Below are 18365 nucleotides of genomic sequence, written 5' to 3' on the forward strand. Positions count from 1 at the left end.
TAAATGATTTATCCATGCACATCACTTTTTCTTTTTCTTTTTTATTCACGTGCCCTCGTAATCTTTCATTTAAAAAAAAAAAACGTTTCCTCCCTCTTGTCGCGACATCTCGTGATGATGATGAGGGCGGGACAACCTGTCACTCACATGAGATCCACCAATAGCAAACCACAACCATCCAATCAATCCCTGATATAGACAGAGCGCATTTAGGCCGTCTCCATTGACTTTGTATTGCGTGAGGCTGCCTCCTTGTCATTTCTGACTTATAACAAAAAACAGAACAATATCTAAAAGCTGCTATGTGACAGGGTGCACAGCAAACAAGCCGAAAAACACAGAACTACGTTTTTATAAGCTGTCGAACCGTAAAAGGCGGAAAAAAGTAGATACAGGCAATAAGACGTGAAGCTTCAGCTGGAAGAATGGGTGCATTTTGGGATCCTGACACTCAGTATGCCTATGTGTGCCATTAACATTTTATCACTGTTAAGTCAAATATCCAAATGTCAGTTTTATATGTTATATTTCCTGAGGCTGGTTACGTTCCCCTCTAGTGGGTGTAGTTCTCAGTGTAATATAACATGTCGTGCTCTGTCTCAATTGCCTGTGTTCACTTTTGTGTCCTTAAACGCTAGTTTTTTGGGTCAACAGCTCATAAAAACTTCTGGGGTTTTGGTTCTGTGTTTTTTAGCTTGTTTGCTGTGCACCTTGTCACATATCAGCTTTTAGACATTGTTCTGTTTTTTGTTATAAGTCAGAAATGACAAAGAGGCTGCCTCACGCAATACAAAGTCAATGGAGATGGTTTGATTTTTGTGGTTTTCTCTATGGACAAAATCACGTCCCGCCCTAAGGTTTTTTCCTCATTCGAGAAGTGCTATACGTAACAATAGGGACGAAAAAACAATTGCGACTTCCGTTTTATGCAGACTTTAAAAAGGATGTAAAAACACCATTCAAATATCATAGAATGGTGTGCATTATATTACATATGTCAAATTATTAATTTTTTTAATTGAACTGATACATTTCTATTCTAGTGAGATGGTAACCGCTGCATCCAGATCATTGAGTCAGTAAGTTGAATCGCCCAATTTATGAATGAATCATTCAGATGTTTTTTTGTGAACTGAATAATGGATTCATTGAACAGTTCAGACTTAATTCTCATTCACAATAATTGAAATGGAACAAAACAAAAACAAACCAACAACCTGGGCATTCCTAAGAATTTCTCCTTTTGAGTTCCACAGAAGTAAGAACGTCAAATGGGTTTCTAAAGACATGATAGGCGAGTAAATAATGACAGAATTTTCATTCTGGGTGAACTATTGCTACAGTCGAGTCACCCAAAGCAAAAATGTTTTTATGACTGTAGCTCAAGCGCTGATGAATCAGAGAATAACAATGTTGCGTCACAGTATCGATTAAGACAATGAACAGATGTCCACAGGTCAAAACACATTAGATATGTAGACATAAAAAAGGTAAAACGACAGTTTCATCACATTTAAATTTCAAAAGCACAGTAAACAGGAAAGGAGTTTTAGGTTCCCATTGTAAAATTCACAATCATTCTGAGTCATATACAGACAGTGATGTAATAAAGCTTGATGTGGCTCTAATAAGACTTGCGGCGCAACAGTATATCAATCATACTGCAGTAACGACAACATTAAGGCCATTTTGAAGAGAATGTTCTTTGGGTAAGTAAAAAGTGCTTAGACATCAAAATAATTTTTAAGGAATGCCAAAATGAATAAAGGTTGAACAAACAGCAGCACTAATTAATCCTTGTCCTATAAAAAGTACTAGAAATGTCTGTATAATATTTCCTTAAAATAAGAAATTATAATTTCAAATAAAGTCATACATGATACCAACTTATTATTATTATTATGTGGGGGAGATTTAAATTAAAAGTGATATTAAAATATGATTAAAATTACAGGTAATATTTTTATTTAAGGTGACGTTACTACATGTACTTACTATAGTAACAACAGTAAATTATGCATAATTAACTAACCCTTAACCAAACCCGTTACACTTTAATTTAAGGTGTCATTGTTACTGTGTACTTATATATTTAAGTACTGAGTAATATTAATGAACTACATGTACTTACTATAGGATTAGGGTTTGGTTGAGGGACAGATGATGTTATTACTGTGGTAAGTACATGTAACATATCTAACAAGGACACTGTAAAATAAAGTCAAACCCTAACTCTTTCATAAGTACATGTAGTTAATTAATATTACTCAGTACTTATTTGAGTAAGTATAATGAAACTATGTCACCTTAAAATAACCAAATTACATATGTTGTTGTGTATCTTTGTGTAAATGTGTTAAGATATATGTAAAGTACAATTGAAAGTATACACTACTGAATTTGTTTAATTTATGCTGGTTTTAATGAAAAATGTATTGTGTTTGTACAGGATGATTTTCATTAGAATAAGATTTTTTTATTGCAGTAATAAGAATTCAAGGGGGAAAAAGTGCCAAATAAATAGTCTTAAATGTTTTACTTTTCTTATGCATTTTCTTTTGCATTTTTTATGGATTTGATTTTGGGATGGAATTATGACCCATGCATTTCTTTGTGAGATTCACCCAGGATACAGTAGTTTTAGTATTTTCAGAACAATGTAAGAGATTAAGACTCACAGTGTACTATGAGTTTATTGGCGATCCTCTGGGGGCCGTTTTGAGATGGATGCCAGACCAGACAGTCCAGCTTCTGTCCGTTCATGCTACGGAGAGGGTGGAGGGAAAACTGGATCGAGGCCCCCAGACCATCCAAGCTGCGGTTCTGACCCTGACCCGAGAGCTCTGTGTCCCAGGAAAGGCCTGCCATTGGGATAGCCACTGAACGGCATACAGCAGCCGGGCGATATGACTGACCCTCGACCAGGATGGATGGTTCCAGGGAAGAAATGGGTGTAGCTGTGAAATGAAATGACAAATAAAAAACATGATAAATAAATTTTAAAGCTGCAGTCCTTAAGTTTTGCCCTTTGTGTCGCCATCTCTGTTTGAAACCTGCAATTGCAGTTATTTGCGGCGTTATCATCTGTACGCGAGTTGTGCATCGGCGGCACCTCAGTGCGGATTAATCTAATGTTTTGAGGAGAGTGTGTGTGTGGCAGAGTATGAGGTATCACCGCACCGATGTGGATACTGTACTTCAGAATCACAGATTCTACGTCTTGGAGCCTAAATAAGGATTTCATCGGAAAATGTCATCTGAACAAGTAACTTTAAACTTTAAAATTAAGTATTGACAGAACAAATAAGCTTAATAGCAAATTCAGATAACACTGTCTAGATCTCCAGCAGTCATCCAGGTTTGTCATGCAAGTGATACTTTTTTCAGGATTCTTTGATGAATAAAAAAGAAAAGCGTTTTTTTAAAATAGAAATCTTTTCTAACAATATACAATTTTAGTAATTAATACTTTTATTTAGCAAGGATGTGTTAAATTGATAAAAAGTGATAATAAAGATTTTTATTGCTACAATATATTTTGAATAAATGCTGTTCTTTTTAACTTTTTATTAATCAAAGAATCCTAAAAAAGTATCGCAGGTTTTAAAAAAATATTAAGCAGCACAACTATTTCCAACATTCGTAATAAATCAGTATATTAGAATGATTTCTGAAGGATCATGTGACACTGAAGACTGAAGTAATGATGCTGAAAATTCAGCTTTACGTCACAGAAATAAATGACATTTTAAAGTATATTAAAATAGAAAACTTTTAAATTGTAATAATATTTCACAATATTACAAATTTTTTCTGTATTTTTGGTCAAATAAATGCAGGTTTGATGAGCAGAAGAGACTTCTTTCAAAAACATGACAAGATGTTTTCAAATATATATATTATATAAATATATATAAATATATATATTACTTCCGCTCAATTTTAATTTTCCTTCAGTACTCCGTCTGGGATTGCGGTGTATTCTCTGGTTTTCAGAGGGAGCGAACAGAGGGAGTGGCTGAGAACGATGACGTTGATGTTGTGCGGCAGTTTGAGACGACATGCGTCACGACCAACCGTTAGCGATTGGTTATGGCAGATCCAGAGTGTCTCTGGGCAGATCCAATAGTTTTAAACTTCAACAGAGAAGCCGCCTTCAAGGAAACTAACGTCAATGGAGAGTGGCCAGACTCTCTGTACAAATGAAATGTACGAGAGTCTGGTAGAACCAGGCTAACACATATACACATATACACATATATATAATTATAATGTGTTTTCATTCCAGTGTCTTATATATTACAGCAGATATTTCACCAGTGTCTGATTTTTAAAAAGTATAACATATCCCTGTTTGCTTCCCTGTTTCTAACAGTACTTGAACACAATCATAAACAATACTTCTGAAGGAGAAAGCAGCAGCTATTGTACGATCGTATAACCGCAGCATCAATGAACACTGTCACGTGAATATCTCCATCACCACTTCCATTGACGCACACAATACGTGTGTGTTTTTCTGAAAACAATAACTGTATACATCAAAGCAGTGCTAACCTTGTGGTTAAAGGGTTATATGAAAGGCATGATGAATGAAATGACAAGAGTTATGTTTAAAAAAACCCAAAGGTTTACTTAATCCTTGTCCTGTATCGCTGAGGGCTAAATCCTTAATCTATGACTGCTGCAGGGTTGCATATGACACCAGTTCTGAGTCTGACTAATCTAAATCTAATCCAGGGGTGTCCGCTCCTGCTCCTGGAGGTCCACTGTCCTGCAGAGTTCAACTCCAACCCCCATTAAACACACCTGAACCAGCTAATCAGGCTCTTACTAGGCATACTAGAAACTTCTAGGCAGCTGTGTTGAGGAAAGTTGGAGCTAAACTCTGCCGGACAGTGGACCACCCCTGATCTAATCTAATCTAAATAAAATGAAAAGCTTTATTATTAGCTTCTTCATTGGATTTGAGGAAGAGGTTTGCGAGAGATCGATGGTGTCGCACCGGTTTGCAAGTTTTAGTCAGACAACCGGGCAGTTCTTAACCAGAATAAGATAATCAAAAGTTGGTTTATAGTGATCTTCCACTGTACCAAATCACTGTTGGGTGTAATGCATACTAAGTCATTTATAATTGAATTGCTTTTCCCTTGAAAACGTAAGGGATTCCTTTAAATTTTTCTGTAATTTAATTACACTTCTAATGTGATTACATTAAATACTGTAAGTCACAGTGATTTTGCCGAGACAGACATGTTCCTGGATCAACATTTGTTGTTGATCCAGGAACAACTTTCCTGTACGAAAATGTAGTCCAACCAACCCTATTTCACGACCAATTCATACATATTTGTACAAGGTGGCTAATTCATACAAATTCGTACAACCTCACTCGTATGAATTTGTACGATTTGTCTATACTGCAGTGATGGGTAGGTTTAGGGGAGGGGCTTGAGGTTAGGTCATTCGTACGAAATCATACAAATTGACCAACTCGTCAAATATGTACGATTTAGCAAAAATCTTACCAATTCGTACGAGTGAGGTCATACAAATTTGTGAGAATTAATATGTACGAATTGCCATGAGATCGCAGAAATCTAGACGCGCCCTAGCGGCAGCAAATCTAATTTGCAGCCAGGGTAGTTAAGCAACTCTCCGTTGACTTGCGAGCTGGAAAAAACAAACTCTGGTCAGGCCAATCACATCGTGTATAGAGTCGGTGGGCGGGTTTAACATAATGACAGCAGAGTTGCAGCGGTTCCGCTGTGCTACTCGTAAAAAAGCTGATGAACAGCGGCCTTTCGAATGGTCTTTGGCCGCAACTCTGGAAGACTTGGATTTAAGCTTTGCTTTGAGAAAAGAACGGCACTGAAGTCATTCTTAAGAAAGGAAGATGTGTTCGAAGTTTTGCCGACCGGATACGGCGAAAGTTTAATCTATCAACTAGCTCCGCTTCACCTTCTTCATTGCTCTGGTTGGTTGTAACGCTATCCTATTGCGTGCAGAGGGAATCTGAAAGACAACTGTTTATCCCGCCCCTCGGATTGAGCCCTGCCAATGGTGAGTTCCCAGACCCAACATCTTGATGTGGGTCTGGTTTGTCAGGCTAATGAGATCGGGTTGTCTTAACCCTATCCCTACACCTAATCCTAACCCTACCCATAACTTATCCCTAAAATCATATGGAAATCATAGGTGAATAACACTGATGTAGAAGCCTAAACTTGACATAAACTGTAAAACGGTTCCTTTAAATCTGATTGGTTGATACAAAGATGTTGATCCAGACTATAGACCAATTCTATATAAAACAATAGTGGATTTAATTTAACATCAAAACTTAACATCTAATCTTAAATGTATGTTTTTAATGTAACCTCCCTTTAAATGCTTTGGTCAGATCAAGAACAACTTATGCAATTTTATATTATTTATTTGAAAGAGTTAAAAGAGCAGTTCCATGTCTATCCTTGTATTGTTCAACTGGTCAAGGTTGGTATGGGATTTAAGTATTTAGTAGTGAGTAAGTAATGCAATACTTTTTAGACAGCCTGTTCTCACCCTGGGCTGGTCTCAGCGGCCATTCCCTCAGCTTGCCTGTTATTGTGCCTTGTCCCTGCCTATCGTTTGGACTGTTATCCCCTTCTCTTCCTCAATCTCTTGTCGTGTCTGCTGTTTTGTTAATAAACCCGTTAACACTCTTTCTGCATTTGAGTCCTCTCTCAGAGATCCTGATATTTGCATGACAAAAGTGTGTTGTTTCTTGCTACATATACTATGCTGGACTAACTGGGGACCGGTCACAGCACTTGCATATTGTTGCCCTATTGTTAGTTTGACTGCTTCTATTGCTCTCCTCTTTTGGATAAAAGTGTCTGCTAAATGATTAAATGTTTGCCCATTGCACTGATTAAATGTACTTACTCCACACTGTGAGCGAAATCTTGGTCTCAAAGTTTCCAGTGGGGAAGGTGGCGACTTTGCATCTGTATTTGCCCTCATCTGCAAACCTTGTTTGCTCAATAATCAGAGCAGAGTCTGCTATCGGGTCGTTGGTCTCGAATCGCACACGCTCTGAATATGCAGCGATTTCTGTGGAAGAGAAAAAGAAAGAGAATGAAATGGGTTTGCCACATCCACCACATGACAGTGAGGTTTGTGACATTTTTGTGACACATAAAACAAAGAATGATGCACTAAAAAGCAATATTCTGTCTTATAAATTGTTCTAAATTGCATGATTCTTTATAAAAGTGCATTATAAGTCACTTTGGAAAAAACATTTGCTTAATGATTCAATGTAAATGAACGCAAGAGGAGTACAGAAATGAAAGTAGGCACTGAATCTACTATACAGTACAGGTATAGTTACATTACTAGATTCAAGGAAGAAGAAATTCTGTGCTATTGTAATGCTAGGAGGAAATAGGGGAGATTGTTATACTATATGGCACCAAAAATGGTTCTTGGCTCGTTATCATAGGAGAACCTTTTTAAGTGCTATATAGCACCAATTTTGGTGCTTCAGTGGTTCTTCAGTGATTCTTCAGAGGTTCTTTGTTGTTGATCCTGGAACAACTTTCCTGTATGAAAATTTAGTCCAACCAACCCTATTTCACGACCAATTCATACATATTTGTACAAGGTGGCTAATTCATACGAATTCGTACAACCTCACTCGTATGAATTTGTACGATTTGTCTATACTGCAGTGATGGGTAGGTTTAGGGGAGGGGCTTGAGGTTAGGTCATTTGTACGAAATCATACGAATTGACCAACTCGTCAAATATGTACGATTTAGCAAAAATCTTACCAATTCGTACGAGTGAGGTCATACAAATTTGTGAGAATTAATATGTACGAATTGCCATGAGATCACAGAAATCTAGACGCGCCCTAGCGGCAGCAAATCTAATTTGCAGCCAGGGTAGTTTAGCAACTCTCCGTTGACTTGCGAGCTGGAAAAACCAAACTCTGGTCAGGCCAATCACATCGTGTATAGAGTCGGCTTAACATAATTATGGCAGATTTGTGGCAGTTCCGCTGTGCTACTCGTAAACAGAAGCTGGCGAACAGCGGTCTTTCGAATCGGCTATTGCTGCGATTTTGGAAGACTTGTCGTTAAGCTATATAGCACCAATTTTGGTGCTTCAGTGGTTCTTCAGAGGTGCTATATAGCACCTTAGTCAAAGAACCGGTGAAGAACCTCTGAAGAACCACTGAAGAACCACTGAAGCACCAAAATTGGTGCTGTATAGCACTTAAAAAGGTTCCCCTATGATTACGAGCCAAGAACCATTTTTGGTGCCATACAGAACCTTTTTTTTTTTAGAGTGTAGCTACACTTAAAAAAAAAAAAAGGTTCCAAAAGTTTTGTTTTGTTTTTTATGCTGTGATGCCTTTAAAGAACCATTTTGGTTCCCCAAAGAACCTTTCAGTGAGCAGCTCTTAAAATAAAAAAAAATGTTCTTAGTGTGGAGAACATTTTATAAACTAAAGAGCCTTTTTCCCAGTATAAAGAACCTTTTGTGGAAGGGAAAGGGTTCCATGGATGTGAACGGTTCTTCATGGAACCACAAATGCCAATAAAGAATCTTTATCTTTAAGATAAAGTGTAGAGAGGTATATTACTTGAACCCATGTTCTTAGAGTAAACTTTTAAATGTATTGTCATATTTTAAAAACATGAACACCCTGATTATCATTTTAATGAAAAAATATATTTTGGGGGAAAACAGTTTTCTTTGGTGCTAATGATGTCAGTAAAAGGAAAGGGTGAATTCATTATGTTACAAAATATCTGATGTAAAAGACAAAAAACATTTTGCTGTACCTGTCTTTCCTTCACTGAAATGAGCTGTAATAATCTGTTCTTCAGCTCCATTTGAGTTCTCTCGAATCCACGTCACCTGCACCACCTTAATCTCGCTGTTCGATCCATTGAATCGACAGGGTAAGCGCGTTTCCTTCTCTGCCAAAGACTTCAGATCCCAGGGGGTCTTAGAGGGCTCTAGAAATTGTTCATTTTCTCCTCTTACACAGGCTGCTAAAAGAGAGAAAGATTAATGAGTCTGTTAGTGATGTTAGACATGATCAGATGCTTTAATAAAAGTCTGCCAACAGCAATATGATAAAAGAAACAAATACAATTGGATGAGCCATGTTGGAAGTTGTTTATCTTTGATAAATATATTACATACTTTGGTTGGAAAGCACATCATTTGAATTAAATGTATTCGTGTTTTTACCATAAACAGTGGAAGAATTGGTGGAACAGCAGTGATTATATAATGTGTGACTACATATTGTGTTTTATATTATATATTATGTGACACACACACATACACACCCAAACGTCATTTTCCATACTTTCCATAGACATCGTAATTTTTATAGTGTACAAACTGTATATTCTATGTATATTGGCCTACACAAACCCTACCCCTAAACCTACGCATCAAAGAAAACTTTCTGCATTTTTACATTTTCAAAAAACATAATTTATTGTGATTAATTCAAGCTGTTTTCCTCATGGGGACCAAAAATGTCCCCATAAGGACAAGGATTTCCTACATTGCCATCTTAAATGGGGACATTTTCCTTACTTTATTGGTCCCTTTAAGGGGAAATTGTTTTGGGCAATACAGGTAAGCTGCATAACAAGATACCACACCAATACATAATCACACAGTTGTGTCCTTTGAACGTTTAACAACCTTGTAGAGGAACAAAACAATTATGATAGCGGTTATATCTGAACCTTGGAGTACGAAAACGTCGACTAGATGGTTGTTCGAATTCTGGATAAAGCACATGAGAAGGGTCTAAAGTCATTTTCTTTGCCTGTTTAAAAAAATGTGTAGAATATAGATTGCAGATTGGGGTAAACCCCCAGACCAATCACTTTCATTGCTGTACACACCAACTGAGATCTAAGAGTAACATTCAAATTAGCCAACCAGACCGCTATACCTTACAGTGAGATGGATTCAATACAGGCATTGATAAAACAGCAACATGACCCTCTGAGCAACTCCAAACAGTCTGAGCCTCTGCAAAAAGTACATTTTTTGTTGCACCTTTCAACACAGATTATCCACATGCACCCCCCATGAAAGTTTGTCATCAATAAGCAAACCTAAGTATTTGTATGAAGCAACCTGTCTAATGGGCTCGTTGTTGATCATGATAGGCGATCAAGTGGTCGCCTACTAATTTGGAATCAAAAATAATTTCCTCTGTTTTTCTATCGTTAATTACGAAAATTTGTTCTTTACTCCATGCAACAAAGTTAGTTGTCCTTATCCTTATACAGAAGACCAAGCATGGCGGTATCATCTGCGGATTTTACGACGATATTCCCAGGATGGTGACTCCTGTATTCATTGGTGTATAGTGTAAATAAGAGTGGTGAACATACACACCCCTGGGGAACACCAATGCTAATGGACCTACACTCAGAAAGAATCTGCTTGATTTTAACTTGAGTCCTACCAGTAAGAAATGCATGGAACCATTTGATGCTATATGGATCAAAAGACACTTGCACTGTTTTCGTCCCCATAATGTAGGGTTTACCAGGACACACACACACTCACAGGCCACTTACACCTGTTCAACTGCTCGTTAACGCAAATATCTAATCAGCCAATCACATGGCAGCGACTCATGTTGACATGGTCAAACGGAGTATCAGGGGAAGAAAGGTGATTTAAGCGGCATGGTTGCCAGACGGGCTGGTCTGAGTATTTCAGAAACTGCTGATCTACTGGGATTTTCACACACAACAGAGAATGGTCCGAAAAAGAGTAGCTATGCAGTGAGCGGCAGTTCTGTAGGTTAATGCCGCATTCCAGGCAACCTGTAACCCATGTTTTTAATAATAATAATAATAATAATAATAATAATTTGTTACATTTATATGGCGCTTTCTAGGCACTCAAAGCACTTTACATATAGAAGGGGGAAATCTCCTCAACCACACCCAATGAGCAGCATCCACCTGGACGATGCGACGGCAGCCATATTGCGGCAGAACGCCCACCACACACCAGCTGATTGGTGGAGAGGAGACAGAGTGATAAAGCCAATGATATATGGGGATGATTAGGAGGCCATGATGGACAGCGGCCAATGGGTAAATTTGGCCTGGACGCCGGGGTTACACCCCTACTCTTTATCGAAGGACATCCTGGGATTTTTAATGACCACAGAGAGTCAGGACCTCGGTTTAACGTCTCATCTGAAGGACGTGCTTGTTACAGTATAGTGTGCCCTTCACTAAGGTGGGGTGTTAGGACCCACACAGACCACAGGGTGAGCACCCCCTGCTGGCCTCATCACCTGTTGGCTTTTTCCAACCTTCTACCCATGAAAGTGCACTGGAACGGCAGCCAAACCTGTGACTTACCAGCCATGAACTCGTACTAGATCAACGTACTCCCAGTTACGAGCTCTGACGTCACAAAGCCCGCAAAACATCAATGGCAGCCCCATACGGATGCGGTGTTTATGGAAGTTGTACACAGTATTTTACAAATAACGTAAAATAAAAGGTATAGCAGCTTCTCTTGCCTTATGCGCCGTTTTTTTATCCCCCTGTTTCCCTCAAATAAGCAAGGAGTAAGCATCTTTGACGATAATAAATGATTGTAAATGAGCATAAGCCCCGTACGGTTGGCCATGCTTTGTTTACTTCTAGCTACCACAATTCCTTGCGCTCAGGCAGTTTGGCGTGACTTTGCCTGGAATGCCCGTAACATATGGGCTCAAAAACCTGCTTGGAAGCCTTGTTGATGCCAGAGGTCAGAGGAGAAAGGCCAGACTGGTTCAGCTGAAGACCATAGTAATTCAAATCAGCACTCGTTACAACCGAGGTCTGCAGAAGAGCACCTCCGAATGCATATTTTCTTGGCACACTTTGGGCGCCTTAGTACCAACTAAGCATTGTTTAAATGCCACTGCCTTCCTGAGTATTGTTGCTGACCATGTGCATCCCTTTATGACCACAGTGTACCATCTTCTGATGGCTACTTCCAGCAGGATAACACACACCATGTCACAAAGCTCAAATCATCTCACAATGTTTTCTTGAACATGACAATGAGTTCACTAAACTCAAACGGCCTCCGCAGACACCAGATCAATCCGAATAGAGCAGCTTTGGGATGTGGTGGAACAAGAGATTTGCATCATGGATGCATAGCTGACAAATGTACAGCGACTCTCTCAGCACCTTGTTGAATCTATGCCAACCCACTACTAGCAAGAGAAGTAGCTGGTAGACACACACACACACACACACACACACACACTTCATACTATATTATATATAAAACGTTTAATTATTTATTGAACTTTAATGAACTTTTTGAAGTTCTGTTTCCTCTTCCCAGTTTTGTTAACTGAGACAATCCTTGAATTAGACATGTATGTACTATGTATTTAAAGGACTTATTATGCCATTGCATATTGTATTTTTGCTCTGTGTTGCATTTAATGTTAAGAAAAAAACACCACAGCAAGTTCCTTGTAGCACTCATAGGTGTTGCATCACATGCTGAATAGCTAGACAAGATGTTAAAGGGCCAGACCAAAAAAATAAAAAATACTATGCCATATATATCTATACAGCTTAAGGCGGTTTAAGTAAGGCTTTAAAAAGAATAGAAATAACACCTCTGATAGATATATACCTGCATGAAATATACCTGCAGTAAAAGGAAAGTTGGGCCACATTGGCTGAAGTCATCTGTTACCTTCAAAACGGCGGTAACATGAACCTTTCATTTTTTAACACTCTATTGAACTGGCACAGAGAACAGAGAGGAGAAGCAGACATGGGAATCGATATGGATAACAAAATAAGAGAAAGGAAGAGGGGTGAGAGACAAACAGATGTCTGGAAGAGCGTTTGTGGACCAAAGGTAGATATGCTGCTCAACTCGTTATGTGTCTCAGGGCTAATTACGTTTGGGTGGCAGACAAGCATAAGCAAACACTCAATTCAACACATAACATCCAAAGAACATCCAAAGCGGAGTGAATAAAAGCTGAACTACTTACAAGCTAATTTTACATTTAGATGCAAAACCAGTGCTGTCAAATCGATTACTCATGATTAATCACATCTAACATAAAAGTTTGTGTTCATATAATATTTGTGTGTGTACAGTATATGTATATATATATACTGTATATACACACACACACACACACACACACACACACACACACACACACACACACACACACACACACACACACGCACACACACACACACACACACACACAGTAACATCCACATGGATGGCAGGACCCCAAGGTTTCCCAGCAGAACATTGCCCAAAGCCTCACACTGTCTCCGCCGGCTTGCCTTCTTCCCATTGTGCATCCTGGTGCCATGTTTTCCCCAGGCAAGCGATGCACACACATCCACGTGATGTAAAAGAAAATGTGATTCATCAGACCAGGCCACCTTCTTCCATTGCTCCGTGGTCCAGTTCTGAGGCTCATGTGCCACTGTTGGTGCTTTCGGTGGTGGACAGGGGTCAGCATGGGCACCCTGACTGGTCTGTGGCTATGCAGCCCCATACGCAACAAACTGCGATGCACTGAACACCTTTCTATCAGAACCAGCATTAACTTCTTGAGCTACAGTAGCTCGTCTGTTTGATTGAACCACACGGGCCAGCCTTCGCTCCCCATGTGCATCAATGAGCCTTGAGCCCATGTCCCTGTCGCCGGTTCACCACTGTTCCTTCCTTGGAGCACTTTTGACAGATACTGACCACTGCAGACCGGGAACACCACACAAGAGCTGCAGTTTTAGAGATGCTCTGACCCAGTCGTCTGGCCATCACAATTTGGCCCTTGTCAAACTCGCTCAAATCCTTACGCTTGCCCATTTCCTGCTTCTAACACATCAACTTTGAGGACAAAATGTTCACTTGCTGCCTACTATATCCCACCCACTAACAGGTGCCGTGATGAAGAGATAATCAGTGTTATTCACTTCACCGGCCATAAAGTTATGCCTGATCATTGTATAATTTGCAGTTTTTATAACTATTAAAAATGAATAAATATACAGTACATACAAGGATGTCAAGCGTACATCATGTTGATGGGCCCATGTAAGATGGGCCCACGTTTATTGTTATTTGTGGTTCAATATCAGGATGAAAAGTGGAAACTAAAAAAGGTCTATTAACACCTAATAGCTTCTCAGTTCAGGGCAGGGATTCAGCTGTAATCACTTTAATTCTTTCGTTTCTGAGTCACTCAGAAATCCAACTCTGGATTGAACTTTGTGTCAGTAGCCCAGATCCTTGACCATGAGGCCACAACAGTCAGTTGTCCAGTTTACAAAGACTAGAGGATTACATCAATGAACAGTAATGACAACTAAGCCTCCCAGACATCTGCTTGTTGACATCCTCTGTCACTGTGTCATTCAACATGATTTACCCCAGTCTGACATGTTTCTGAGTCAGCATCCTTATAATTTTTGTCATTTGTTGCCTAATACTAGCCTGAAATCAGGGGCGATGATGGCTGAGATAGACCTAATTGATTTGACTAAGTTGATTTGATTTTGGTAACACTTTGATTAGCCAACACATATTAACTAGTAGTTTTCCCTCAATACTCACCCTCATGTCGTTCCAAACCCTTAAGGCTTTTGTTCATCTTCGAAACACGAAGATATTTTTGATGGAATCTGAGATTTCTGTCCCTCCATTGACAGCTACGCAACTTAAAGTCTCAGATTTCATCAAAAATATCTTAATTCGTGTTCCAAGGAAGGACGTCATGAGGGTGAGTAATTAATGACAGAATTTTCATTTTTGGGTGAACTATCCCTTTAAGGGATGTAGATTATGATCATGCAGAATAAGGCATCAATATGTGCTTAATAAGTACTAATAAACAGCCAATATGCTAGTAATATGCATGCTACAAAGCAGCTACTTCATAGAAAATATGTGTTCCCTATGTTACTGATATTTCTACTAATACGGTTCTTAAATATAAGGTCAACTGATATATTGTATCATTTGTTGAATTTCGAAAGTATAACGACCGTATTCTATTTAATGTATTTTTGAATTACTTTAATTTAAATGTTTTATTTTAGCAGCCAATGATTTTCTAGTAGTCATCTAGATGACAAAATAATGTAGCATACTATATGTATAATAGCATTAAAGGTTATTCAAAACAAAGGCGTAGCTTGACGAAGCCTTGATTTCGCAGAATCATGGGAGTTGTCGTCTTCACCTCTACAACCGGTGGAAAAGAATCCGACGGGACTCTGGAGAAATCATATTCATGGATGAGATAATGTATTAAAGATTTATGAACGTTGCTGTAGTATGAAGCAGGGTGGGGCTGAAAGCCGTTGGAGCGGAACGAGGCCGCTGGAGCGATAATGAGAGACGAGCGCGACACACGGCTCGAGAGCAGCGGAGCTTTTATGACGCAATCGTTAGCCTATTTTTACAAAAATGGCTTCTACGGGCGATAGTGTAAGATACAAGGTAATGGAGCCTTTTATACATTGTCGTGTTTCTTAAGAAATAAACAATGGTCAAATGGAGTCTTTAAACGCCTCAGATTTAAAGTTATTCGCTGTCAAAGTGACGCCAAAATGAATGGGAGTCAATGGGATGCTTACAGCAGGTGATGGCTTGGTTAGCAATGGCCGCTCCTATGGAAGGTACGCTTTCCGGGTGTAGGATTACCCCCTTGGTGTTTCCATGGTTTCTACAAACGCAAGTATAATGTCATTGATGGGCGACGCACGGACACGCTCCGTGTCCTGGTAAAAATAGCTTATTTCTCTGGATTTAAACATTCTTGGCAACATTTGGGATAATGTAAGTACACAAGGCAACAAAATATATCACAGTGATTTTTGGATATTTTAATCCAAAAATCTTACATATTGTGCCTTTAATATCTACCTAATTATCTAATATCTTATTGTGCGCTCAATATCTATCAAGCGCTGACAAATCGGTCATATTCTCAGAAAATAATGACCAAAATTATCATAAAAAAAAAACAAAAAGGGTGTCAAAATTGTACCTTTAGGGGTACAATAGCTTGTGACAAATGTCAAATGACAAAATAGAGACAAATGTCTCCTTTTAAGGGCACTGCCCCAGCGACAAGCTGTTGTACCCCTAAAGATACAATTTTGACACCCTTTTTCTCTGTGTGCAAATCTCAAAATAATTGGTTGACTGACCCTAAACTATGACTATAGGAACGTTGATCCAGGACCAGCAAAGGATGGTGATTCAGGAAAATGTCTTTAACCAAGTGGCCGTTGCAAATTCATCTGTCCTCAGTATCAGAAATAGCCCGAGTGCTTTTACGTCAGAAATTGAACGGGGAATTTGTCGCGTCGCGTCGCATTGTTTTAATGGTTTCTCTTTGGGTGCGTCTCAATCAGTCCCTAGTTCAGTCAATGGGCTGACTCCCTGATCAGAGCCCTGACTACTAAACTAGGGAGCTGATTGAGACGCACCCTTTGCTTTGGTCGCGCCGATCGATGAACGATCGCGTCTGGAGTAGACACGGTGGTAGGCTAATGTATTAATCAGGTTGTATTACATGCTCAGACCCAGTGACCCTGAATTAACACACATGCACAGCTGTGTGTGAATAGCTCCTACACCGGGAAAACGCTCAAAAATGCAAGTTACGTTGACAACACCCTCAGATTCATCACACCCTTATTCTCACAACTTCATCAACCCAGTAAACACTCCTTAAGACTCTGCTTATAACACACACGGTGTGCGCGCGCGCGCGCGTCAGCAGGGAGCGCCTGTCTGTCATACTGAATCACACTCAGTTTGTCATAAGAAACCAGTTCTTCTTGTAATATCAGTCAACCGTAACGTGTTGTGAAGTTCTTCTCCAAAACCTTTAACTCCAAATCCTGCAACACGTTTTAAAATAGCCTATTTTGTTTTACAATAGCAATGTTTTTATCATAGCCCATGTGAAACTGCTCACCCGAGTTCCAGAAGATCATCGCAGCAAGAATATACGAAACTGTCTTCATCGTCCTCCAGTTCAGACTTTCACCTGAGCCCAAGTTATCAGTTATCTCAATGTGATGGTCATTATTAATAGAGCAAAACGGTGTCCCTGTCAAGAGCCAGTTGTATTCCAAATCAATCCAATCGATCATTGATTCCCATAGACTCCCATATATGAAGATCACGTTGAGAAACGAAATCAATCAGATATATCGATTAATTCATTTGAAGAAGCCTACAAAAAAAAGGAAACGACATCAATTAAAAGAATGTTTATGGATTACATCCATAAAAGTGAACGTTTCTCCATGCGTAAATCCTCACGGGAGCGCACGAAAGTTTTACTCCAGTTAAAGGTGTTTTCGTATTATTTTAAAGTTCTACGACATGTTGAGAAAAAAAGCAGAGTATTTCCATTATTCTTCTTCTGACGGTCGGTTTGAGAATGCGTGAAATAGCTCTGAGAGAGGAAAACTCTCAGGAAAGGCACCTGTTGGAAAATGCAGTTCTGCATTGCGCAGTCGCGCACATGTTCTTACGCGCACTGCTCAACTCAACTTTCCAGTTTTTAATCCGGGTGTTTCTTCCCAATCGGATGATTCAATCTATCTACTGGTTTAATATTCTGTAATTGCTTAATCGCTTGGAATCTGTAATGGTCGAGCTCACCTGGATACCTGGAGATTATTGCCCTAATGTTTTGTCAAAAACAGTTTGAAAAAGTCCAGTGATTCACACCAGTCATTACTATTACACTGGGCTTAAAAAACAGAATGCTAAAAAAGGTTTTTTTAAAACTTTGAACAAATAATGATCCTAATTTATAGTTTAACCTTAAAATTAATGATCCTGTCTGACCTTTTAAGACATTATTCTAATACAAGTACCCTTGGTTTCACAGACGAGGTTTAAAGTCCCAGACTAAAATGCATGTTTGAGCTGTTTTAACTGAAAGCAGCTTATCTTAAAATATGTCAGTGCCATTGTTTTGTCCCAAGATGCACAGCAGTAATGTTTTTTTTTCTAAGGCATGTTTTTATTGCTCAATGAACTATGGCCTAATCCTGGCTTAATCTATACCTCGTCTGTGAAACCAGGCCGTAGTGTTTCCTAGTACGCACTAATATTTAAAAATCAAATCAGATCCAGATGGATGACTAATGAGACATCATATCTGATTAATGTTGCAAGTGGTATGTGTCCTACATGGCTATTTATCTTGAATCTAACCCGAACTGTCATGTATCTGGTTGCATTCCTGTCCCAAAGGAAAGCGAGCACCAAAACTGTAAACCTGTTCTCCC

General features: G+C 39.1%; 1 protein-coding gene across 2 annotated transcripts in view; it reads right to left on the reverse strand.

Annotated features, from left to right (window-relative positions):
- The window catches only part of nectin4a (nectin cell adhesion molecule 4a), a 31456-nt gene extending 13845 nt beyond the window's left edge, over positions 1 to 17611 (reverse strand). Inside the window, exons 1-4 of one of the 2 annotated variants that reach the window (XM_079841928.1) lie at positions 17036 to 17611; positions 8838 to 9050; positions 6928 to 7095; positions 2679 to 2957 (exon numbers count right to left, since the gene is read on the reverse strand). In XM_079841928.1, coding sequence (XP_079698054.1) covers positions 2679 to 2957; positions 6928 to 7095; positions 8838 to 9050; positions 17036 to 17213 — 838 coding nt within the window. In that variant the 5' untranslated portion in view covers positions 17214 to 17611. The remainder of the gene's footprint in view (positions 1 to 2678; positions 2958 to 6927; positions 7096 to 8837; positions 9051 to 17035) is intronic. The other variant, XM_079841929.1, reaches the window with a different exon arrangement.
- Positions 17612 to 18365: the final 754 nt, after the last annotated feature.

Source organism: Gobio gobio (genome assembly GCF_949357685.1).
Source record: "Gobio gobio genome assembly, chromosome: 2".
NCBI classification, from domain to species: Eukaryota; Metazoa; Chordata; class Actinopteri; order Cypriniformes; family Gobionidae; genus Gobio; species Gobio gobio.